At 40.1% G+C, this 23,202-nt stretch overlaps 1 protein-coding gene across 2 annotated transcripts in view; it reads left to right on the forward strand.

Moving 5' to 3' along the window:
- The window catches only part of glra2 (glycine receptor, alpha 2), a 185,970-nt gene extending 167,908 nt beyond the window's left edge, over positions 1-18,062 (forward strand). For both annotated transcript variants that reach the window (XM_072262324.1, XM_072262325.1), the window contains exons 8-9: positions 2,702-2,851; positions 17,787-18,062. In XM_072262324.1, the coding sequence (XP_072118425.1) occupies positions 2,702-2,851; positions 17,787-18,062 (426 nt within the window). The remainder of the gene's footprint in view (positions 1-2,701; positions 2,852-17,786) is intronic.
- The last annotated feature ends 5,140 nt before the right edge of the window (positions 18,063-23,202 follow it).

The following is a 23,202-nucleotide window of genomic DNA, read 5'->3' on the forward strand; positions in this document are numbered from 1 at the left end:
GAAATATATCAATCTTGGTTTCAAGGTTCTCAATTTTGAGGAAACCACCTGTGATACATTCTGGTCATTACCGTATGGAGTGAGTTTTCTCTGTTACATTCCGTATCTTACAAGGTTAGGTAGAAATAAGTAGACTACAGATCACAGGGCTATACTGATTTCACTGTTGGTGATACATTAAATCAACCCAAAAATTATGACAACATGCTTCAATACTTATGATTTATGTCATTTTGTAGCAAATGAATCATATTTATTTGGAACCTTGCACAATTTTCCGAAAGTGATCGAAGCACGTTTGATGTCTGTCTGATGGTATTCCAGCTCAAATCCTGGCAAAGGAATCCAATACAAACAGGATAACAAATCATTTGAGGCCTGTGCATTTGTTCTGAATATCTGATCGGCACAGAAATGGCTCGGAGGAACTTCATTTATTGAAAAGAATCTTCTGCCTCAATAATGATCTAGTGTTATACAGCCCAGTTTTCAGAAAAATCATTAAATCTTATGAGGATAGCGTTTTACCTTCATTGCCTGACAGGAATTGGCTAAAGATCAGGTTGGTTCAGTACAGAATTGGAGAGCTGCTGGACAACTGCCCATCTGGAGAAGACAAAAATGTTTTCCTTACGTTCTGAAGTAATTTTCATTACCTGCTCTAAATATCTGATGCTGGGGCTACAACATCACCTCAGGTAGCTTTCTCTTGTTACCTGAGGTGATTTTTCCTTCAGCACTTTATTCGCTGCTCCAATGTATCCACTTTGGCTATATTTATTAAAATTAATCTCCTAATGTTGTTCCTAGAGGAGGAGAAGATGGCAGGGCGACACAGCACGTGCGGCCTCTCTGGTGAATGATATCTGTAATCTGTCAAGTAGGGGACCATGCACAATTCTGATCTGATGGAGACAGATGTGAGAGTACGGAGGAACATCTGGAGAAACTTCTGAAATGCCCGCTTTGCTGCCGCTGCTACTGTGTGGTAACCGGAATCACTGGAGCAGAAGGCCCCGAGTCCTCAGCTTTGCTTGTTTTGGCGGCCAGGGCGAGGTTGAAGGTGCTCAGCAGAGGATGGCGCTCAGGAGGCTGCATCGGAGAGGCTGGTCGGAGGCTCGAAGTTTTCAGATGGACGGACTCAGTGTTGGCTGTGGTCGGCTGCTTCCAAGGCATCGGCAGTCATCGGTGTCTTGGAGGTTTATGGCAGGGAGTTTCTCCCTTTTGCCGCCTGCTATCGGGGACTCGGGAGTTGATCGGGACTTGAGATTCATTTCTACCATACCCATGGTCTGTTCTTTATCAAATGATGGTATTGTTTTGCACTGCTGTAACTATACGTTAGAACTATGTGGTTCTGTCAGTGTTAGTCATTGGTTTGTCCTGTTTTCTGCGCTATCACTCTGGAGGAACATTGTATCATTTCTTATTGTATGTATGCATTTCTAAATGACAATAAAAGAGGACTGAGTGTTCTCATAATCTAAATCTAAACTGGGAGAGTTTATACCTCATTGCTATGGAAAACCATTTCAAAATCGTGCAAGGACCTAGATTATGACAAAGTTGGAAGAGACAATTTTATAGTAGCTAGGCATAGTATCTACAGGAAGAGAGACTCATTTGCCACTTTCTGAGTCTGTTCCCAAAATTGGTCACAGAAATAAAACAGGGTCTGCAGTGGCTCATGAAGAATCTGCTGTTCAGAGATCCAGACTGCAGTCTTGTCTTATACATTATCTTAAATGCACAGCTAGGAAGAATAGGAGAAGGATCCTCTGCTCCACCTTAGCATTGGGGCCACTGCCAACTTGTGCTTACCCTACTGTCTTATCCTCATTAGCTTCCAAGGGATTCTCGTCATTTCATCTCCAATAAGGCACTGATTAGCATCATCAGCCCACTGCTGTTGTGTTGGTACACAGAGTCATAGACTCCTACGTGGAAACAGGTCCTTCAGCCCATTGAATCCATGCCAACCATCAAACACCCAGCTACACTAATCCTTCACTGATCCTATTTTATCCTCCACACATTCCTGTCACCCATATGCCGGGGACAATTTGCAGTGAGAAAATAAACTACCAACCTATACATCTTGGTAATGTCTGTAAGGAGCACCTTGAGAGAGCCCACAATGATCAAACACCTCACAGCTGAAGATAAGATGATAAAAACAAGATCCATGGTTCTGCGAGGCAACTTTTCCGCTGACTCTGCCGCTGTGCCGCCCCTGTGATGTGGAAGGAAACCAGAGCATCCAGGGAGACCAAACCGTCCCAGAGAGGACATGGCCAGGATTGAATCCTGATCCCTTGAGCCGTGAAGCATCCAGAGAAACCAAGCAGTCCCAGAGAGGACATGGTCAGGATAGGATCCTGATCCCATGAGCTGTGAAGCAGCCAGGCTAATTGTTGCACCATTTTAAACTTCAGGGATTATTTGGGACCGTTTTCTGCTACGGTTGGTTTTAACTCAGCTTCAGTGATCTCTGAAGCCCAGCAATGGTCCAGATCTGACACAGAGAGAAAATACTACACTGATAATAATTGCTACTGCATGAATTGTTGGCCTTTTTCTTTCAAGATGCAAATTTCATTGTCTAAGTATAATATCTGTCATAAATATTGATATAAGTAAAGAATAACAATTTTAATTTTTGACGTTGTCTTGTACTAAAGTAATATTGTGTTTCATCTAGGTTTCATATGTCAAAGCCATAGATATTTGGATGGCGGTGTGCCTGCTCTTTGTGTTTTCTGCCTTGTTGGAGTATGCCGGTGTAAACTTTGTTTCACGCCAGCACAAAGAATTTTTACGCCTGAGAAGAAAACAGAGACGACAAAATAAGGTAAATGATGGGATTTCCTTTTACCTTTCTTCATTTTTTTCAGGATGTGTGGGTAACTCACAAGACCAGCATTTATTTCCCTTCTCAAAATTGCCTCTGGAAAAGGAATACTGAGCTACCCTAATGGTTAGGATAGGACTACGCACCTTGCTAGGCTATTACTGAGCTTAGTTAGGGTGTCAACCGAATTATTCCAGAGTCGCCTATTAGCCAGACAAGATGGCAGGATTCTTCCACTGAAGGATCTTAATGAGCCAGATGAGGACTTTCAACAATTCCCAATCTACTTGAGTATTGAAATCCTCCATGACTATTGTAACGTTGCCCTATTGGCATGCATTTTCTACCTTCGTTTGTAATTTGTAGACCATATCCTTAGTACTGTTTGGGGGGTATGTATTCAACTCCCACCAGGGTCTCCTTACCCTTGCAGTTCCTCTGCTCTATCCACAAAGTTTCAACCCTCCGTCCCTATGTCAACTCTTTCTGATGATTTGATTTAATTTTTTACCTGTCCTTTTGATACAATGTGTACCCTTGGCATTAAGCTCCCAGCTACAACTTTTTTTCAGCCATGAATCAGTGATGCCTACAACATCACACCTGCCAATCTGCAACTGTGCTGCAAGTTCCTCTACCTTATTCTGTGTACTGTGCACATTCAAATATAACACCTTCAGTCTTGTATTCATCCTTTAAGATTTTGTCTAACTTTTACATCACAACTCATCTTGTTGACTGCAATTTTGCCCTATCAACATCCTCTCTTCACTATACTTTGCCTCTGCTTGTTAACCAGCTACCTCTTCTCCATCACTGTCGTCCACCCTTCCTATGATACTCCTTGCATTGAAATACAGGCAGCTCAGGACTCTAGTCGCACCATGCTCGATCTTATGATTCCTAAATTTGTCTGAGGTCTTACCCACATCTGCCTCCACAACCTCTCCACTAACTGTTCTGGCACTCTGGTTCCTGCCCTCTTGCAACTCTGGTTTAAATCCCACCATGCAGCGTTAACAAGTCTTCCCGCTAGGATATTAGTCTCCCTACAGTTCCAGTCCACACCGTCCCTTCTGTTCAGGTCCTACCTTCCCTGGAATAGAGCCCAATGATCCAAAAATCTTATGCCCTCCCTCCTACACCAACTCCTTAGCCACGTATTAATCTATATAATCTTCCTAGATCTAGCCTCACTGGCATGTCGCACAGGTAGCAATCCTGAGAACACGACCCTGGAGGTCATGCCCTTTAACTTAGCACATAACTCCCTGAACTCTCTATGCGGAACCTCGTCACTTTTCCTACCCATATCATTGGTACCTACATGGACTGTGACTTCTGGCTGTTCACCCTCCCACTTAAGAATGCTGAGGACTCGACCCCAGATATCCCGATCCTGGTATCTGGGAGGCAACATACTATCCAGCAGTCTCATTCTCGCCCACAGAACCTCCTGTCCATTCCCCTAACAAATCCCTATCACCACAGCTTGCCTCTTCTTCCCCTTTCTCTTCAGAGTCACAGAGGCAAACTCCATGTCAGAGACCTCACCACTGTGAATTTCCTCTTTTCGGTCATCCTCCCCCCACAGCATCCAAAGTGATATATCTGTTGTTGAGGGGGATGGCCACGGGGGTACTCTGCACTGACTCCTTAATCCCTTTTCCCTTCCTAAATGTTGTCCAGTTTCCTGAATCCTGTCCTGTATGTTATATAGAAATCACCACGTCCTCCAGGCTGGTATTAATGAGCAGGAAATGGTTTTGTAAGATTTGACATATTTGGGGTAAAAACAATTGAGAAAATTCAGTCATAGAGTGAAAGCAAGCATTGTTCAGACATATCCACATTCTCTTGATTGCACGAGTAAATATACCTATTCTACCGTAAGATTATAGGATATTTTGAGTCATTGTTGTAAATGTGGAGACATTCCTGAAACCTTGAAATCAAGCTTAATTTCCCACAGATTATCACTGCATTAAGTTAACAGGCCAAGTATCTCCATGATAGCATATGTTAATGCAAATTTAGTTTTAAGAACACAACAGATTCTGCACATATTGTAAACAATACCAAACAAAAAAATGCTGCAGCAACTCAACAAGTCATGCTACATCTGTGGATGGGAATACACAGTCAACATTTTGGGCTGAGACCCTTCATCAGAACCAGAAATGAAGGAAGAAGAAAGTGGGGGGGGAGGGAAGTAAGGAATATGAGCAGGCAGGTATTTGGTAAAACTGGTTGAGAGGAAGGCGGGTGGGCAGGAGAGATGAAGTAAGAAGTTAGGAGGGGATAGGTGGAAGAGGCAAAGGACTGAAGAAGAAGAAAGCTATTAGGAGAAGACATTGAACTGTGGAAGAAAGGGAAAGGGAGGGGGTCGAGGGAACCAGAGGGAGCTTATGGGTAGGTGCGGAGAAGAGAAGCATGAGAGGGTAATCAGAATGGGGAATGGAAAAAGAAAGGTGGAGGGAGGGGGTAAAAATTAGAGAAATTGATGTTCATGCCATAAGGTTGGAGTCTATCCAGACAGAATATGAGGTGTTGCTCCACCATCCTGGGCTTGGCCTCATCATGGCAATAGAGGAGGACATGGGCAGACACATCATAATGTGAATGCAAAGCTGGATTGAATTTGGTAGGCATTGGGAGAACCTCCCTTTTGCAGTAGACAGAGCAACAGGGCTTGACAATGTGGTACCCCAATCTGTGTTAGGTTTCATTGATGTAGAGGAGGCAGCACTGGGGGCATCAGATACAACAGGTGATCCCAACAGACTCCCTTATGAAGTGACGGCTTACCTGGGGTTCTGAATGGTGGTGAGGGAGGAATTAGAGGTGCAGGAGTAGCACTTGTCATGCTTGCAGGGATTCAGTGCCACAAGGGAGATCAGAGGGGAGGATGCGTGGACAAGGTAGTCACCTGGAGACAAGTCCCCATAGAAAGCAACTAGAGGTTGTGGGCAGTGATGGGGAGGGAAAGATGTGCTTAGTGATAATTTCCTGTTGGAGATGGTGGAAGTTATTGATTATGATGTGCTGGATATGGCAGTTTGTGGGTGGTAAGTAAAGAATATGGAAACCCTGTCTTTGTTATGACAACAGGAAGATGGAGTGAGGGAACATGAGTGGGAGATGAAAGAGATGCAGTTGAGTGCAGAATTGATGGCCATAAAAATTGGATATTAGGAGTGGAAATGAGGGGAGTTAAGAAAGGATGGAGCAAGAGGGGGGAGAGGGAGAGATTGAGAGAGGTGGAGGGAGTGAAGAGGGGTAGAGGAAAAGGAAGAGATTGAAAGGGACAGAGGGAGAGGGAGAATGGTAGAGGAAGAGGGAGATTGAGAGGGGTAGCGGGAGAGGGAGAGGGAGAAGGTAAGGAGAGAAAGAGAGAGAGAGAGAAAGAAAAAGAGAAATATTTCCCTGCTACCATGTGCGTCAGGGATGTTTCCCACTGTTGCTATGTGTTTTCTGAAGATTTCTTCTGGTTGCTACAGTATGTGTAACAAAATGATTTGCATTTGTTGACAATATCATTATGAAAATAGATCATCCCTGCTAGCATTTTGACAAACCAACAGTAATATTTCTACAGATTTCCAAAATACTCTGTGCTTTTTATGCTTAATTACAAAGATTCAAATGATTCAAGTCTCGGTTTCTCTGCTCTGATAATTCCGTTCTATTATAATTAGCTTCTCAGAGGGCACGAAATATTAATCGACCAACCTGCAGAGCTTTACTTATTGGTGCTGTACTTCATGTCCCCGGTTTTGATGGAAGGCAGCGACTTACTCAGCTTTATTTATTTGTTTACTGAGATACAGTATGGAATAGGCCCTTCCATCCCTTCTCTGGTTGGGCAATTAAAACAACATTCATGCCTGTCAAGAAAGGAATAGGAAATATCATTTTTCGCAGGGAGTCTATTAAAGTTATTGTTTGCTAATAAGCAGGAAAAATGGGTATATTAGCAGTTGTAATAGAAACATTTAATGATATCATGATAGATGTGGTTCTTCCCTGGGAGTCTTCAAGAGAGATTATCAGGAAGATTATTTCATTTTCAGTGACGAATTTTATTGACATTTGAGTCTCATTTATATTATAGCTAGTTGAAATATCTTCTTGAAATTTTGAAACACGGAGTCTTTAGGACTTGCTGCATACTGAATGTCTATGAGATTGTTTCAAGGTTGAGAAGCAAACATATTACGTGCATGATTTTCCTGTCAAATATGATCTCCCTATAAGCACATACATGGATATGCATGTTCTATGCATTAAATTGAAAGTGTGCTGCTTTGTTTAAAAAGTAAAAACAGTATATTTAAGAAAATCTAGCTAATTCAAATGACCATTAATCAAAACAGAGTTAACATTTTAGGTCAAAGACCCTTTATCAGCATTGGAGACAAAATGAATTTGCTGAGCTGCAGGGAAGGAGTTTCTTTGGTCGCCATAGTTCTGACGAAGGGTCTTCAACCTGACATTTGAACTCTGTTTCTCTTCCCACAGATGCTGCCTGACCTGCTGAGTATTTCCAGCATTTTCTGTTTTTAATTTAGATTTCGAACATAGAGTCATAGAGTACTACAGCACAGAAACAGGCCCTTTGGCCCATCAACCTATACTCTCCCTAGTCCCATTGACCTGAACCTGTACCACAGATCTCCAGAGCCTTCCCATCCATGTACTTATACAAACTTTTATCTTAAGAATTGAAATTGAACCCATATCCACCACTTGTGCTGACAGATCATTCCACACTCACACCACCCTCTGAATGAAAAAATTCCTCCTCGTGTTCCCCTTAATCATGGTGAACGCAGCAGGCCAGGCAGCATCTATAGGAAGAGGTACAGTCAACGTTTGGGGCCGAGACCCTTCGTGACGAAGGGTCTCGGCCCGAAACGTCGACTGTACCTCTTCCTGTAGATGCTGCCTGACCTGTGGCGTTCACCAGCATTTTGTGTGTGTGTTGCTTGAATTTCCAGCATCTGCAGATTTCCTCATGTTTCCCTTTAATCATTTCACCTTTCGTGACCTCTGGTTCTAGTCTTACCCAACCTCAGTGGAAAAAGCCTGCTTGCATTTACTCTGTCTATACCCCTCATAATTTTGTATACCTCTATCAAATCTCCCCTCAATCAGCAGCGATTTTTATTTTCACTGATACCTTCCTTCTACTTTAAGGAGGCAGACCTTGCGTAAGCAGGCCAGGGTGATTCTGAATGGATTTAATTAAGGAAGACAGTCGTGCATAACAATAATATCTCAATCCAAATTTTGCTCTTTGCCCCAACTGGTTTGGAAGCAGCCCGAAGTGTTAGGCATGAGGGAATTGCTTTCAGTTTAGCTTATCAGGATCAAACTGAACGCAGTCATGCAGTGCCACTAACATAAACAGGGTAACAGCTGACAGTGGACAGACAAATCTCCTGCCATGCTTATAAATACCTCTGAATAGTTCCAGACCTGTGGCCATTAAATAAAGCTTGTCCACAGAGATTTGAAAGTAAAATTGCATTGGGGATCTTTCCTCTCTGTGCAAAAGAGAGCCCTTGCCCCATTTCTCTTTTAGGTTTCAGTACAACCCTGGACTGAAGTCAGAGTGAAATGGAAGCATTGCCATGCAAACCCTAAGCTTTGAATCATAACACAGGCTGTAAAACCTCTGGGATTAAAAATTGATTGATTCATGTGGGGGCCAATTTTACTGATTGCCCTTCACAGGTGACTAACAATTGTTGATGGAGTATTTGAAGTGAGAGTCATATATTCCTGGTACAAATGAAAGGAGGGAATGAGGACTAGTTCTGGTCAAAGTGCCTTATTCCCAAACACGAGGAATTCTGCAGATGCTGGAAATTCAAGCAACACACATCAAAGTTGCTAGTGAATGCAGCAGGCCAGGCAGCATCTCTAGGAAGAGGTACAGTCGACATTTCGGGCCAAGACCCTTCGTCAGGCCCGAAACGTCGACTGTACCTCTTCCTGGAGATGCTGCCTTGCCTGCTGCGTTCACCAGCAACTTTGATGTGTGTTGCCTTATTCCCAAGGAGTATCTGATCGGTGTTAGGGCAAGGCAATAATGTGACAAGATTCATTTTAAAGCAGCATGCCAATGCAATTGCAGCATTAATGGAGGCCAAACCAGCAGCTACTATAGTCACAACTGGAGGATTGGTTGGTTCAGAATACAAAGGCCAAAATCAAAATTTAAATTGAAACCACTGTACTACAAAGGTGTCGTTAAACCGATGCATTTAATGCTATGCAATTGTCAGCTTTCCAGACAGAACTGTAATTAAGGTTGTACTCATTTTCAAGACTTTTTTTATGTTTTTACAATTGTATCCATTAAAACGTTAAGGTTAATTAAATTTGTATTGTCACGTGGCTGCTATTATTCGGGTACAGTACTGTGAATCAGCCATACTGATTTCCATACTTTATAATGTGCTCTTCTAATAAGGAATTCAGTATAGGGAGCATTGAATTTTTCAATGCCTTCATTCAAACTCCTTATTTTCCTTTTGCTTTCCAGTACATTGTGGATTAAAATTGTCCACCCTTGTTTTTTAAGCATGATCTTAGCTCCTTGCAGATACTTCCCCAAGATTACTTAGAATTCTATTGCATAAGACAACATTTATGTGTGGTACATGTTAGAATGAGAATGAGAATGGGAAACTGATTACTGAATGCAATTGGATATTTTGTATGATGCAAAGGTCACCAAATTGATACCAGGTCTTGCATGTTTATGATGCTCTGATGCACAGAGAAATTTCATTTAAAGGAATACATATGCATTTAGATACAACATCGGCAAAATTCATTGAGCAAACAGGAGGTGTTATTCATGCTGGAAAAGGTGTTCACATTGAATGGGACGTCTGCTTCAGTTAGAATGAAAGGGAATTTGTCTGACCATGCTGCAGAGTCACTGTGTACTGCAGGAAGACTTCCCTGCTCCCCATATCGTTGTCACGTATGAGTGGGGGGGGGGGTCGGGGTCTTCAAAGGGAGTGATTGAGAAGATTAGTTTGTTTTCACAATAGGTATCAGCATCCCTATCACTCATTTCTTCCAGCCAGCCTTCAACCCATTAACCCATCTTCCTGGGAAGTGGGATTAATCTAAGTGGCTCACATTTGGCTGAAATATGCTGATTGTCTTCCTTTTGTGTTCTAAATTCCTAAACTTCCATGAACCCAATGCAAACCAGCATCCCCTTGGGTAAACAGAGATGAAATCCATATATCACAAATAGATTATCATGGATTACCTCCAGAGACTGAAGCTAGAAACCACTGGTGGCTCCTAGCCATTGACCCATATATCACAATCAGCCTGTCAATAATTGAACCCATGTACCATTGCCAGACTATTAGATAGCAGGTTTGTTCACCATTCATATAATGGTATGGATTAGACCCATCTATTGCTCCTAGCCTTGTTGTTGTCTATATATACCACATATACTAATGTCAATATCATCCATACACATACTGTGCACAGCTTGTCAATGAACAGGTGATCATCTCCTTCAGCTGCCAAGGTTAATATTATAAATCTTTCTGCATTACTATCAACATTTCCTGCCATCTCAACAATGAGCAATGATGTAAAATTAAACTTTTTAAAGGATCTGTGCCTTCTCATGGAATCCATAAATTGTCAAACTTCAAACTTAGACTTAAGGCCTCTTTTCAATTTAGCTTAATCTAGCTGTTTCATTAAATTAATCTCACATCCAGAACCCTTTGCCATAATTTACATATCACTCTACTGGAGGAAATGCAATTGTGAAATGCAGAGAACAAATTTATCAACGTTTCCATTGCTTCGGGTATTATGAAAATTGTCTTACATTATTAGAACCTTATATCATTTTTGCAAAATTATGCAAGGGATGCCATAATTTACAGACAAAATAGCTGATCATGTGTCGGCCATATTAGTCCATGTTACCCAAAGGTAATATGCTGTCATTGCTCTGTATTTTCCTGAACTTAGAACAACTTCAATTCAGTGATGAGTTTTTCTTCCAATGCTGCAACCCAGAGTTACTCATTGACTGGATGTCCCCGTACTGGAGCTGTCTATAAGCGTGTGGTCCTGGATCTGAATCCAGTCTCAGAAATGAAAAGATGCAGCTTTGTCATGCTTCCAGCATAGGAGGTCTGAAATGGAAACAGCTTCGCATTCTAAAGATAAGCAACAAGCAAACTGCTTGAGTTCAAGATGGATAATGTAGCAGTGCACAATTGGTTCATTAAATACTACACTGATTAGATTAAACCAATAACTTTATCAAGAAAAATTGACTGTGGTGCTAACCGCACTCTTCAGCTCTATAATTACAGCATGTCCCTGTCCTGCTGCCTGGGTGATTTTGAACCAGCTGTAAGCTGAAAGCCATCAGCACTATTAATGCACTCTTTCCAACTGCTGTATCATCCAATTAGATCGAGGATGATGGGCAGTTAACTCCAGTTAATTTCAGTTATGTCTACCTTTTCCCCACCTTCAATCTGTCAATGTCAACTTTGAAATATCCAGAAATTTCCTGGATAGATTTTTTTTTGAAAAAAGAGCTTTTGTCAAGATTTTTGTGCCTTCCTTTGTGAATTCATGCATTGATTTCCTGTGTAATTTCCTTATTTGCCTTCCGTCCAAGTCTGTATGGGCCCACATTTGCCTTCATTGTCTTTTCCTTTATGAGTATCTATGGTGTATGATTTGATACTTCTTGTCAGTCTACACTTATCTTCTGTCATCCCTTTATTATCATTAATTTGTTTGTCCTCCTTTGCCGAATACTAAAATTCTCCCATTTCTCAGACCTACTGCTATTTCTGGCAACTTTATTAGCCTCTTCCTTTGGCTCTAATCCTGTCTTTCATATCCCTTATCAGTTAGAGATAAAAAACTTTTTAAAATGTTTTTGTTCCTTATATGCTCTCCATGAATACATCTTCCATCATATCACCGCTAAATTAATTTATCCAGTCTGTTTGGAAATTAAAGTGTTGTTGGTCAAGAAGAGCCATTTCCCTGGTCTTGAAACAAGTGGAGATTGTTTTGCAGGTAAAGCATGAAAAATAACTGCAGCCTGCTAAAGTATCAGTGGTCAGCACAGAATAGGACCTTTGGCCCATCAAGCCCATGCTGAACATCAATCACCTACATTAACCAATTAATTCCATTTTTAATTCTTCTCACATTACCATTAACTCCCCTCCCCAACCACCCTCACCCTCAGATTCTATTTCTCACCTACATATCAGGACAAATTTACAGTGGCCAAATAACCTACAAACCTGGACATTTTGGGATATGAAAGGAAATCAGAATACTCAATAGAAACTCATGCAGGTCATAGGGAAAATGTGAAAACTCAAAACATTAATTCATGAGGTCAGGATTAAACTGGGTCATTGAGCAGTGAGGTAGTAGCTGTTCTAGATATTCCACTGTGCTGCCCTTTTATCCATTCTGCAAGTCAAATCCCAGACGATACCAGCAGTTTAGTCAAACATGCTTTCTTATGTTTGCAACAGTCCATGTATCCACTTTCTTCGGTTGAAGCTTCTCTTCCCTTCATTCCTGCAAAAAGAAAGAAAGAAAGGCATAATTTATATAGCATCTTCAGGAAATCCTAATTTGTTTTGTAACCAATGAGGCCTTCAGAGGTGCAACCACAAGTGTAATATAGGAAAAGGGTAACAACCAGATTATCTGTTACATTAAATTCGAGTGAAGGACAGACATTTTCCAAGAATTTGAAGATAACTCTTCTGCACTTCTGCAAAATAAGGCTGTGAGATTTGAGAGAGTAGACAGGAGCCCTGCTTAATAATCTGTCTGAAAGATACCACCTCCAAAAATTCAGCATTCTTTCAGAGTACTAGCTGAGAGATTTTTTTTCATGTCACTGGAGTGGTGTTTGAATTCACAATCCTCTGACACAGATCTAAGGATACTGTCAACTGAGCCTTCATCAACATTCAGAAACTTCACTTTGCTAGGAAAGTAACAGAAATGAAAAGTAAGGATTTCAAGCAGAGCAGAGTCTTTACTGAAATGTCCATGGCACTAAATCAATCAGATGACTCTCTGATCTGGTGACATCTTGTGTACAACAAGATTTCTGTGTAAACCACCTATCCCAATATGGTGAAATTTCTTCCTTTATCAGGTCAATCAACACTTTGCAGCAAAAATAGCTATAAATAGAGAGGAGCTATATGAATCTCCTGCATGAAACATAAAGTTTGTTTGATCTTTCAGTCCTCCTCTTCTGCCTGTCTATTAAGCAAAGTCTGGTATTACTTTGTTCAGGATTTTTCAGGTAAAGGTACATCTCCTTGTGTTGTAATAGACTTTGAACTATAAATGGCTTCCTTTAGGATTTATTTGTTCAGTTCATGCAATTAATAGCCTGAAACAACTGGGGAAAAAATAATTTCTAATTCCCTCATTAATCTCAAGTCTAATTAATAATATCAGTTTCTCTTACCACTTGTGCAGTTTTGAGTGAAGAGCACATAATAGTTCCTCGCAGTGCTGTGTGGATGGTTTCAGAGATCCTTACAATTGCAAACAAATATATGCATGGTGTAAATTTAGTGTCACAATTTTCCTTCCTATTAGTTGGAATGAAGTATTTTGTTTTTATAAAGCTAGTTATTTTTGTGTTTTACATTTTAAATATGTATTTACTGGAGAAGATTCATTCTTCTCCAGCCCTTTATCTTTCCCATCCACTTGGCTTCACCTATCACCTTTTAGCTAACCTCCTTCCACACCCCCCCATCTTTTTATTCTGGCATCTTCCCCCTTCCATTTTAGCCCTGAAAAAGTGTCTTGGACCGAATCATCAACTATTTATTTATTTCCTTAAAATGCTGCCTGACCTGCTGAGTTCCTCCAGTATTTTGTTTATTGGACTCGGCCCAGTTTCTGCACATGGAATTATTGCCTAGGAGGACCTTTACCAATCATTTGGAAAGTACATACAGCAAATGAGGCTTAAAGACTCATGTTCATACTAAGCTTTTCTGGCTCTCCACCTTCATCTCTTCCTCAATGACCTTCTCTATAAAACACCTGTTTGACAAAGTTAATGTACTCTATTGTAGGCTTGTACTTCCTTCAATTTCACTATATTTGGTGGAAATGGGTGAAATAGGACAGGCTTAGGTGCTATATAAATGTAAAGTTTAAGAGGTACTGAAGTATAGACTCTTGCCCAGGTTTTAGGTGAGGTCCACAGCCAGAACAGAAAGTAGGAATTTGAATTTACTTCAAGAGTTCTCATTGTAGAAAGCACATAATATGATAAGGTGCTATATTAGACTCTATTTTTCATCATATCTTTCTCCATATTTAACACAATGGGTCAAAGTTGTAAGTCACTGGAGGGTTTGATGGTTTCTGCAACTTAGTTCAAGGATACGTGCTCACACTTCAAATCTTCTTCTTTTGCTGGTCTACTTTCATATCGCAGATGGAACCTGGTTGTAGGGCACACTCTTCAGGTCTGCTTTAAGTTGAAATGATGCAGTAATATAGCAGGCTTTCCACAACTGCAGATTTAAACTCCAGATTCATACTGGAGGGAACCAACACAAAACTGGCAGCAACAAACAAGCAATACTTCCTTCTAAACTCACAACTGAAGCCATTGCTTTGTGATGTAAAACACAGACAGAATCTCTTAAAAATGGCATTAGTCTCATGTTGATTAAAATGGGCTTCAACTTAAATGATTATTGCAAGCCAATCACACTGTGCATACAATTATAAATTATCTGGAGGAAGAAATAGAATCTTCTCATGTTCTAAGATATCTGAACTAAACTTGGAACAATAGTGGAATTTTCTTTAAGCTATTACCTTGTTTATGATTTACTTACGGTCTGATGAATCTTTCATAGAAGTTGGCTAGGATGGGTTCTTTTACAACAGGGATACTTCTCTCAGAGATTGTTAGGAATCCAGTGAAAATTTATCTCCAGGTTCATTGTGCTTGATTATTTGCAGCCTTTGCAATTCTGCCCACAGTAATAGTAGAAATGAAGTAACTAGCAATCAACTTCAGGCTCTCACTTTGTTAGCAATCATGGAAATATAATCAATGCTCTGCTATGACTGGAAGCTAGTTTCGGTTCTTCTTTCTTATAACAGATATATGCAGGAACTATGAATCTGAAAATATTAACATTAATATTAACGACTCAGAACTTCCCATCCCACTAACTTTTATTCTTGCTGAAAAGAAAGTAATTTTGCAAGCCAGAATATTTTCCGACAAATGTGTCAAACAAGCTTTTGACTTGAGCTGTGTGGATCAACAAGGCTAACGTGCTTAGCGTGACAGGAGAAAACTGATGGTAACAAAGTTTCTTGCTAGAAATTGCATCCACCAGATGGCAAGGATTTCCCCTGCTATTAAACTGCAGATTCCAGTTGAGCTTATCTCAGGGATCGCTTACAGTACACTTCTTATGGTATGCAGGCATGTTATGATTTTTTTATTGAATAATAAACCATTTAACAAATATGTTATGTATTCCAAGTACTTCCTCTTTGGGAATAGTTACTGGCTCTTTAAAAGTTTTGAATCATCTTCAGACACAGAAATTGTCAACAGCAGAAGCTCAGAGGTGCTAGCTTTGTTTGGGGAACTGTTATTAAGCTAGCTACTGGGAGACCCACCCCGTTCTGGAAAAACGCAAGTCCACTCAGATAAATCATTCTCAATACTGAGTTCTCTGAAGTTATCAGTCAGAGGCCTACCTGATTTTCAAAGCAATATCGCCATAAGACCATAAGACATAGAAGCAGATTTCAGCCAATTGGGTCATCGAGTCTGCTCGGCCATTCCGCCATGACTGATTTATTATCATTTTCAACCCCATTCTCCTGCCTTCTCCTCATAACCTTTGATGTCCTTACTAATCCTATCAATCTCCGCGTTAAATATACCCAATGACATCCTCCACAGCCATCTGTGGAAATAAATTCCACAGACTTACAATACAACTTAGTAATATCCTCCTGAAATCATATCAATACAGCCTTTGATATTATGATGAAAGACAAAGTTAATTTCAATTCAAGGATATGTTCACACATTATGCAAAACTTTCACAACAGTTCGTTTGGTGTTCAATTTTTTTCTTTTTTTTTAATGTTAATAATATGTTTTTAACAATTGCTTGAATTCAATTTACATTAATTTCACAAATAGAACGAGAACTGCCTCAAGATTGTTGAACAGAATTCAAACTGAATTAGGACGTTATCATCCATTCATATGGCTCTTCCTTTGATTATGCAGCCTAATGTGTGACCCTTGTTTAATTCAATTGCATCCTCAGAAACTGCTTGAGAAGGTGAGAAGCAATGTGTGTAGTTTCCAAGGATCTTCTTACCTATTCTATCCAATTTATTTTCAGAATATTGGAATGTTAAGTTATTGCAGGACAAACAACCACAGGGGGAAAAAAGAGATATTTATTAACGTACAGCCAAACTCAAGTTGCAAATTAATTACTGAATTTTATGAGAGTTGTTGAATTTTACATATATTCTTGATTCATAAATGAATTGCCATTGGGATCCTTTCCAAGGCAAAAATTAGTGAGAAGACAATGTAATAACTTTACCCAAAAGGAAACAATCTTTTGGATTCCAGAATTCTTCAGGCATTGAAAGGAGTTAACTGATGTTTTAAGATACCTCCATGGGTACAGTTCATTAGCGGCTCACCGGAGACATCCACGTCAATTAAGGACCAGGTTTTCTGGTCTGCTCCAGACGCACTTACAGTCAAACCCAAAGTTCTTTGCTTCAGACATCTGCACGTGCAGACCTAGTCCTGGCTCTTGCTAAACTATAGCTGGCTGTTCAGCCCTTATAACATACAGCATAGGACAGTACAGACCAGGAACAGACCCTACAGCTCATTATGTCTACAATAAACACACAGTTAAATTAAATGTCTTCTGTCTGAACATGATCCATATCCTTCCATTCCTTGTGTATTCATTTGTCTGTCTAAAAGCCTCTATCCTACCTGCTTACTACTCCTGGTAGCTCATTCCAGACACCTCCTACTCTGGAAAAAAAATGCCCAGCTCATCCCCTTTAAACAATGCTCCTCTCACCTTAAATGCATGTCCTCCAGTATTTGATCATTTTGTTTGTAATTTAGCCAAAGAGAATGGTTGTCATTATAAAGATTTTCCTTTTTCAAAACAATTATGAGATCTATCCTTATGGTAATCAAATTGTATAATCAATTCAACAGCCAGGCCAGCTTACACTTGATGTTGAACCCAGGTTCAATTTGTTCTATGTGGATCAATAGCAAACCTGACAGTACATCTATTCATTATCCCAAGCAAACTGTCAATTTCTGATAATCCTATTGAAAATATTATGGGAGAATACTGCTTGCCACCCTGTAAGATATTGACCTTCGCGTTGAGATCAAGCTGCGGGTGTTCTCAGTTGTTAATACAATTGCTCACTGTCCACTCTCCAGGAAGAATACAAGTCCTTGGCCTTTAGGGAAAAAGCTTTAATATCCAAAATATCTGATCCTATCATGCAAATTGAAACTTCAATTTCCCAAAGTAACTTTAGGAATAACATTAAACACCCTAGTAAAAGGAGTGAGAAGTAGAATTAGGAGTGAGGGGCGGAAGGGCAGAAGTAACATGAATTCATCCAAATCAGGCTGATAACTTGTCAGTTTTTTATTGTGTTTTAAGGTTTGGGAATAATCTACCAGGGCCACCTTTCATTTTCCATTCCTAACTGACTTTGAGAGGTTGGAGGTGAGCCGTGCCTTTGAACTGCTGCAATATTTTTTGGGCTGCCTGGCTTCACCATGCCTTATGTCCCACAGGATGAAGACTTGACTCGGGAGAGCCGCTTTAACTTCAGTGGATATGGGGTAGGCCATTGTCTACAGGTCAAGGATGGCACCGCAGTCAAAACAGTAGCTCCGACTCCACCACAACAGCCCAAGGACGCAGAAGCTGTCAGGAAGAAATTTGTCGACAGAGCGAAAAGGATTGACATGATATCCCGTGCTGCCTTCCCTCTGGCTTTCCTCATTTTTAACATCTTTTACTGGATTACATACAAAATTATACGACACGAAGATGTCCATCAGCAGTAGTCAGTAGGCAGTACGCCCTACCCGAAGCGTTGTCCTCGGCTGGACTGTGCGTGACTAAGTAATGCTAAATTTTATCTCTGTTGTTCACTGTCTCTCAAAAAATGACCAGCCCAGAATGAAGAAAAGCTGAATGTTTGCATTCTGTTGGGACAGCAATAGAATGCAAAACTTTGAAATCCTGAAATAAGGGCGTACTGTACTGCATTGTCTTTTGGGACATCTTCTTCCAGTGTCTGCCCTTGACTGAGTTTTTTTTTCTCTCTGTAAACTTCCCCATTGCCAGTGAGGTAAACTAACCCACTATGCCATGTTAAAGGACAGGGTTTTCTGGGGAGGGAGTGGGTGGGGTGGGGAGGAGGAAGAAATAGTAAGGTGAAGAAAGCAAGTGAAAGTTGTTTCATATTTTTAAGGAGTGGTAATTTTTAATGGATATGCAATGGAAACAAGATATCACTTTTCTTTTCAAAGATTGGTATGTTTACAATGGTTCCAGTACAATGAATCAAGAGCGGACCAAAATTTTACAAGAAACCACTGCCTTTATATTAAAACAATACCCAACTGAGCTGCATTCTATTCCTTGTAGATGTTAGTGGTTCACCAGGATCATTTTGTGATTTGAAGAATTCTTTCTACATATATATGTATAAAAACAAAATTAATACTTTGATATTCTAGTGGAACATTTTAATATTTTTCACACCAGGAAGGAAGAACATTAATATTTGAACTGAGGTATTAAAATAATGTTTCATGTTATGTGATTTATTTAAAGGCACATAATCAGATTGTAACCATTTCTTAATTTTTGATTTGAACCTTTAGGAAGGTTCTCACTGCTTTAAAAAGATTCTGTTGCCTAATTCACGTGCATTTCAAGGGTCCAAACTGTAAATTCCTTGCTGTGCAACTTGCACCAATGTATATTTAATAAGATTGTTGTTTCCTTAATGATGTGGCTCAGTTTATCAATGTATAGGTCTTAACGTTGTAGCTTTTTATGTTAATATAGGAGAAACAAGTAGCATTTAGATTGGTTATTGTGTCAAACAATATTAAACTCTTCTAATTTATTCCTTGTTTAATCTGCCTCTGATATAAAATGTTTATTGTTTTCTAATTTAATATAAGTAACATAATTTACTGGTCTGAAGAAGAAGAGAAAATTATGTCAGGAGTCTTTGTACTGTTGTGATATTTTGGGGAACTGAGAGACTAGTGATTTATTCTTCCCATCCAGCTTCCATCTTTAACAAACTATTAAACATTAGTGCTTTGAAATTCAATCCCACTTGGTAGTATTTCATGTCAGAGTATTGTATTCTGCTTCAAGTACTCCCTGCTTTGAATGTCAAAGGAGGACCAGGAAAGCAACAGAGAATGGTAGAAAAATACAGTGTAATATGTATTTGTGGTCAGGTATACGATAGACAAGACCTTATGGGCCAAGTGCTGGGAAACGGGATTATCTAGAATATTACATCTTGGTCAACATGGACAACTATGGGCTGATCAGCCTCTTTTTCCATACTGCAAAGAAATAAGAAGGCAACCTTCAAGAGCTTATGTGAAAAAGAAAAGTTTGTTGAGGACAAAGGTGGGTCCTTACAGACAGAGACAAGAGAAAATATAATGGGAAATATGGAAATGGCAAAGAAATTTAAAAATGACCTTGTACCTGTCTTTGAGAAGACACAGAAAATCTGCCAGAAGTATCAGAGAACGAAAGGTCTAGTGAGAGTGAGGAAATTAAACCAGAACTGGATTTTAAAAAGCATGGGAGAAGTTAGTGAGACGAAAAGTTAATATATCCCAAGGACCTAGTGGTTGACATCACAGAGTCTTGTGAAGGGGATGGCTGTAGAAATAGTGAACCCTTTCATTATCTTCTTGCAAAATCCCAGAGATTCCAGAATTGGTTCTGGGGATTAGAAGATATCAAATTTACCCAAATATTCATGAAAGGAAAATAGGTAACTGCCAGATATTTAGTTTAATATCTGCAGTGGGCAAAATGTTGGTATCTATAACAAAGGATGTAATGACAAAATATTAGGATTGAGCAGTGACAGCATGGATTTATGGAAGGGAAATTGTTTTTGATTAGATGACTAGTGTTTGAGGATATGAGGAATGAGTGGATATGGTGCATTTAGATTTTTGGAAGAACTTCAATGAGATCCCACACAAGGGGTTAGTCAGCAGTGTCAGAGCATGTGAAGTTAGGGCTAGCACTGCCTCGCGCAGTGCTGCTGTCTGTCATACAGCTCCAGCAACCCAAATCCAAGCCTGACCTTGGGTGGCTTTCACACGTTCCTCCTCCGACCATGTTCGTTTGCTCCAGGTGCCTTACTTTCCTTCCATATCCCAAAGATGTGCTTGCTGATTGGTTAAATGGTTACTGTAAATTATCCTCAGTGTAGGTTTGTGCTACAACAGTCAGAGTGAAGTTGATGAGTTTGTGAAAGAGAACAGGTTGAAGGAAAATAAATGAGCGAAAGAGACTGATGGGATTGCTTCAAGAGCTTGTGTTTTATTTATTTATTAAGATATAGCACAGAATAGGCCCTTCCAGCTCTTCGAGCCGCAACGCCCTGCAATCCCACAATTTAATCCTATCCTAAGCATGAAACAGATTACAATGACCAATTAATCTACCAGCTAGCACTTCTTTGGACTGTGGGAGGAAACCAGAGCAGATGAAGGAAACCACGTGGTCACGGGGAGATGTACAAAAACTCCTTACAAGTAGCAGTGGAAATTGGACCTGGGTCACCTAGTGTGCTAATCACCATACTACTGTGCCACACTTTTACTCAACCTCCTTCTGTGTCCTAAAGAAACTTAAGAAAAAAGGCACTGAGAATTGGTCATCGTAGAAAAGGCAAAGACTGGAAATATATGTATCATTCTCAGGTTGTAAATAGTGAGTGGTAGGGTAGTGATCAGTGTTAGTGATCAGTGTAGTGATGCTGTTCACAATCAGTATTGGCTGAGGAGTCAAATTTTATTTTACTAAGCTTGCATCTAGTTTTTTATGATAATAGAAAACCAGGCTGGATTGTGAATGCAGAGAGTAAGAGGCACTAGAGAGATATAGATGAAGTAAGAGGGCAAGAAAATTGCAAATACAATATAACATGGAAAAATGTGACATTATTCACTTTGATGCATTAAAATGAAAAGCAGAGTATTTTATGTGGTGTGTGATTGAGTGGGGCCTAGATGTCCTTGTGCCCAAAACTAACAGGAGGTAATATATTAAAAGGAGATTTGAAAACAGGATACAGCTGTACAGGGCCTTAGTGTTTCCTTACCCAGCTGAAGGATATACTTGCCATAGAAAGAGAGCAGTAAAGATTGATTAGACCTTTTCCAGGGATGATAGGAGGAGAGATTGAGTAGATGAGGCCTAAAGTAAGAATAATGAAAGATGATCCCATTGAAAGTTTATGAAACACTTCCAGGGCACGACAGGCTAGATGTTGGGATAATGTTCTTTTCTTACTGAGGACTCTAGAATCAGGGGTCACAGGCTGACAATTTACTATGAGGATGAGAAATATTTAGATGAATCTTGGAATTGTCTAATGTGAATCTTCAGTCATTGAGTTAATTTAAAATAGAGATCAGTAGGTGTTAGCGAAACTGACTATCTTGATCAGACAAATAAACGCGGACTCTGAGAAGGCTTGAATCAAACTCACTCTACTTACGAGATATGTCATGGGGAGTCTGCCTCACGATCAGGGCGTCCTTAAATAATCAGTGGAAAGTCCCTTCTTTTACACAGTACAGAAACAAGGTGTTTGTAATTTTAGTCTTAACCATACAAAAAAAACACAGGAGCAGATAGGTACATCCATAGCACAAAATATTTTTTACCATAGAACAGGCAGTAACTCAGTCATATGAATGTATGCTCCTCTTTTCTGCACTCAGTGCTGCATCCTAATTACGAAAGACTGTCTGCTGTAAGTCTAAGCTTAGGACATTGGGTTACAAAGTTCAAATAGAAAAAAGCAAGTTAGCTACATAGCTCATTAACCCTTTTGCTGACCCATTGACCAGCTAGTTTGGACTGATTTATGGATGACTAAGTGCAAATCTTTAGCAACAGCTGAAGAAGTTTCATATTTTCATAACTTTAAGGGTCATAATGGAAAAGTGCTAGCAACTCTGGTGCTATCAAATAAAAAAAAATCCTTTATTCTTCCACAATAGGTTTCCGGATATTGAGGGAATCAATGATCTTTTGTGCTGTCCTGACAGTTTGCTGTAGTGTTTGTATATTGTGAGAGGATGCTGCACCAATGGAAACAGTAATGGCTGATGTGAGGGTGCCTCAATGATGGCAGTGTCGAATTGCACCAGTATGTTCTGGGGAAGATAGAATTTTACCACCTGCTGCAAGAAGTGCATCCTTTGCCAAGCCTTTTCTGTTAAGGAAGGCGATATAGTTCACCCACCTGAGGTCCTGCAAAATAATGATGTCCAGGAACCTGGGAGTTGAAATGGTACTAACCATAGAGTTCTTGATGATGAGTGGGTGAAGGGGAGATACACTTCTCTTGAAGTAGGTATGCATTTCCATGGTTTTGAGGGCATTCAACTCCAAGTTATTGTGATTGCACCAGGACACTAGCTTGCGGTACTTGGTGGTACTTGGATGCATCACCTCTGCTGATTAGTCCAATGACAGTGGCGTCATCCGCAAACATTATCAGTTTAACAGATGGATCATTGCAGATGTAATCATTGGTGTATAGAGAAAACAGGAAAATGGAGAGAGCACACCCCTGTGGTGCACCAACGCTGACTGAGCTGGACATGGAAATGTGCTTGCCTGGTCTCACACACTGCCTCCTGAGAGACAGGAAGTTTGGGATCCACTTGAAAATGGGAGCTGTTAACGTTAAGTTTAGAGAGTTTCTCTTGCAGAAGCTCGGGGATGACAGTAATGAAGACTGAACTGAAATTGACAGGGAATCCTGACATACATGCCGGGGGAGTTGAGGTGCTATAATACGAAGTCTAGAATAATGTTAACTGCATCATCTAGAGATCTGTTGAATACGTAGACAAACTGTGATGGATCTAGAAAAAACTTAATTATGGATTTGTGAAATGACATGACCAG

The sequence above is a fragment of the Mobula birostris genome, chromosome 6 (genome assembly GCF_030028105.1).
Source record: "Mobula birostris isolate sMobBir1 chromosome 6, sMobBir1.hap1, whole genome shotgun sequence".
In the NCBI taxonomy this organism is placed as follows: domain Eukaryota; kingdom Metazoa; phylum Chordata; class Chondrichthyes; order Myliobatiformes; family Myliobatidae; genus Mobula; species Mobula birostris.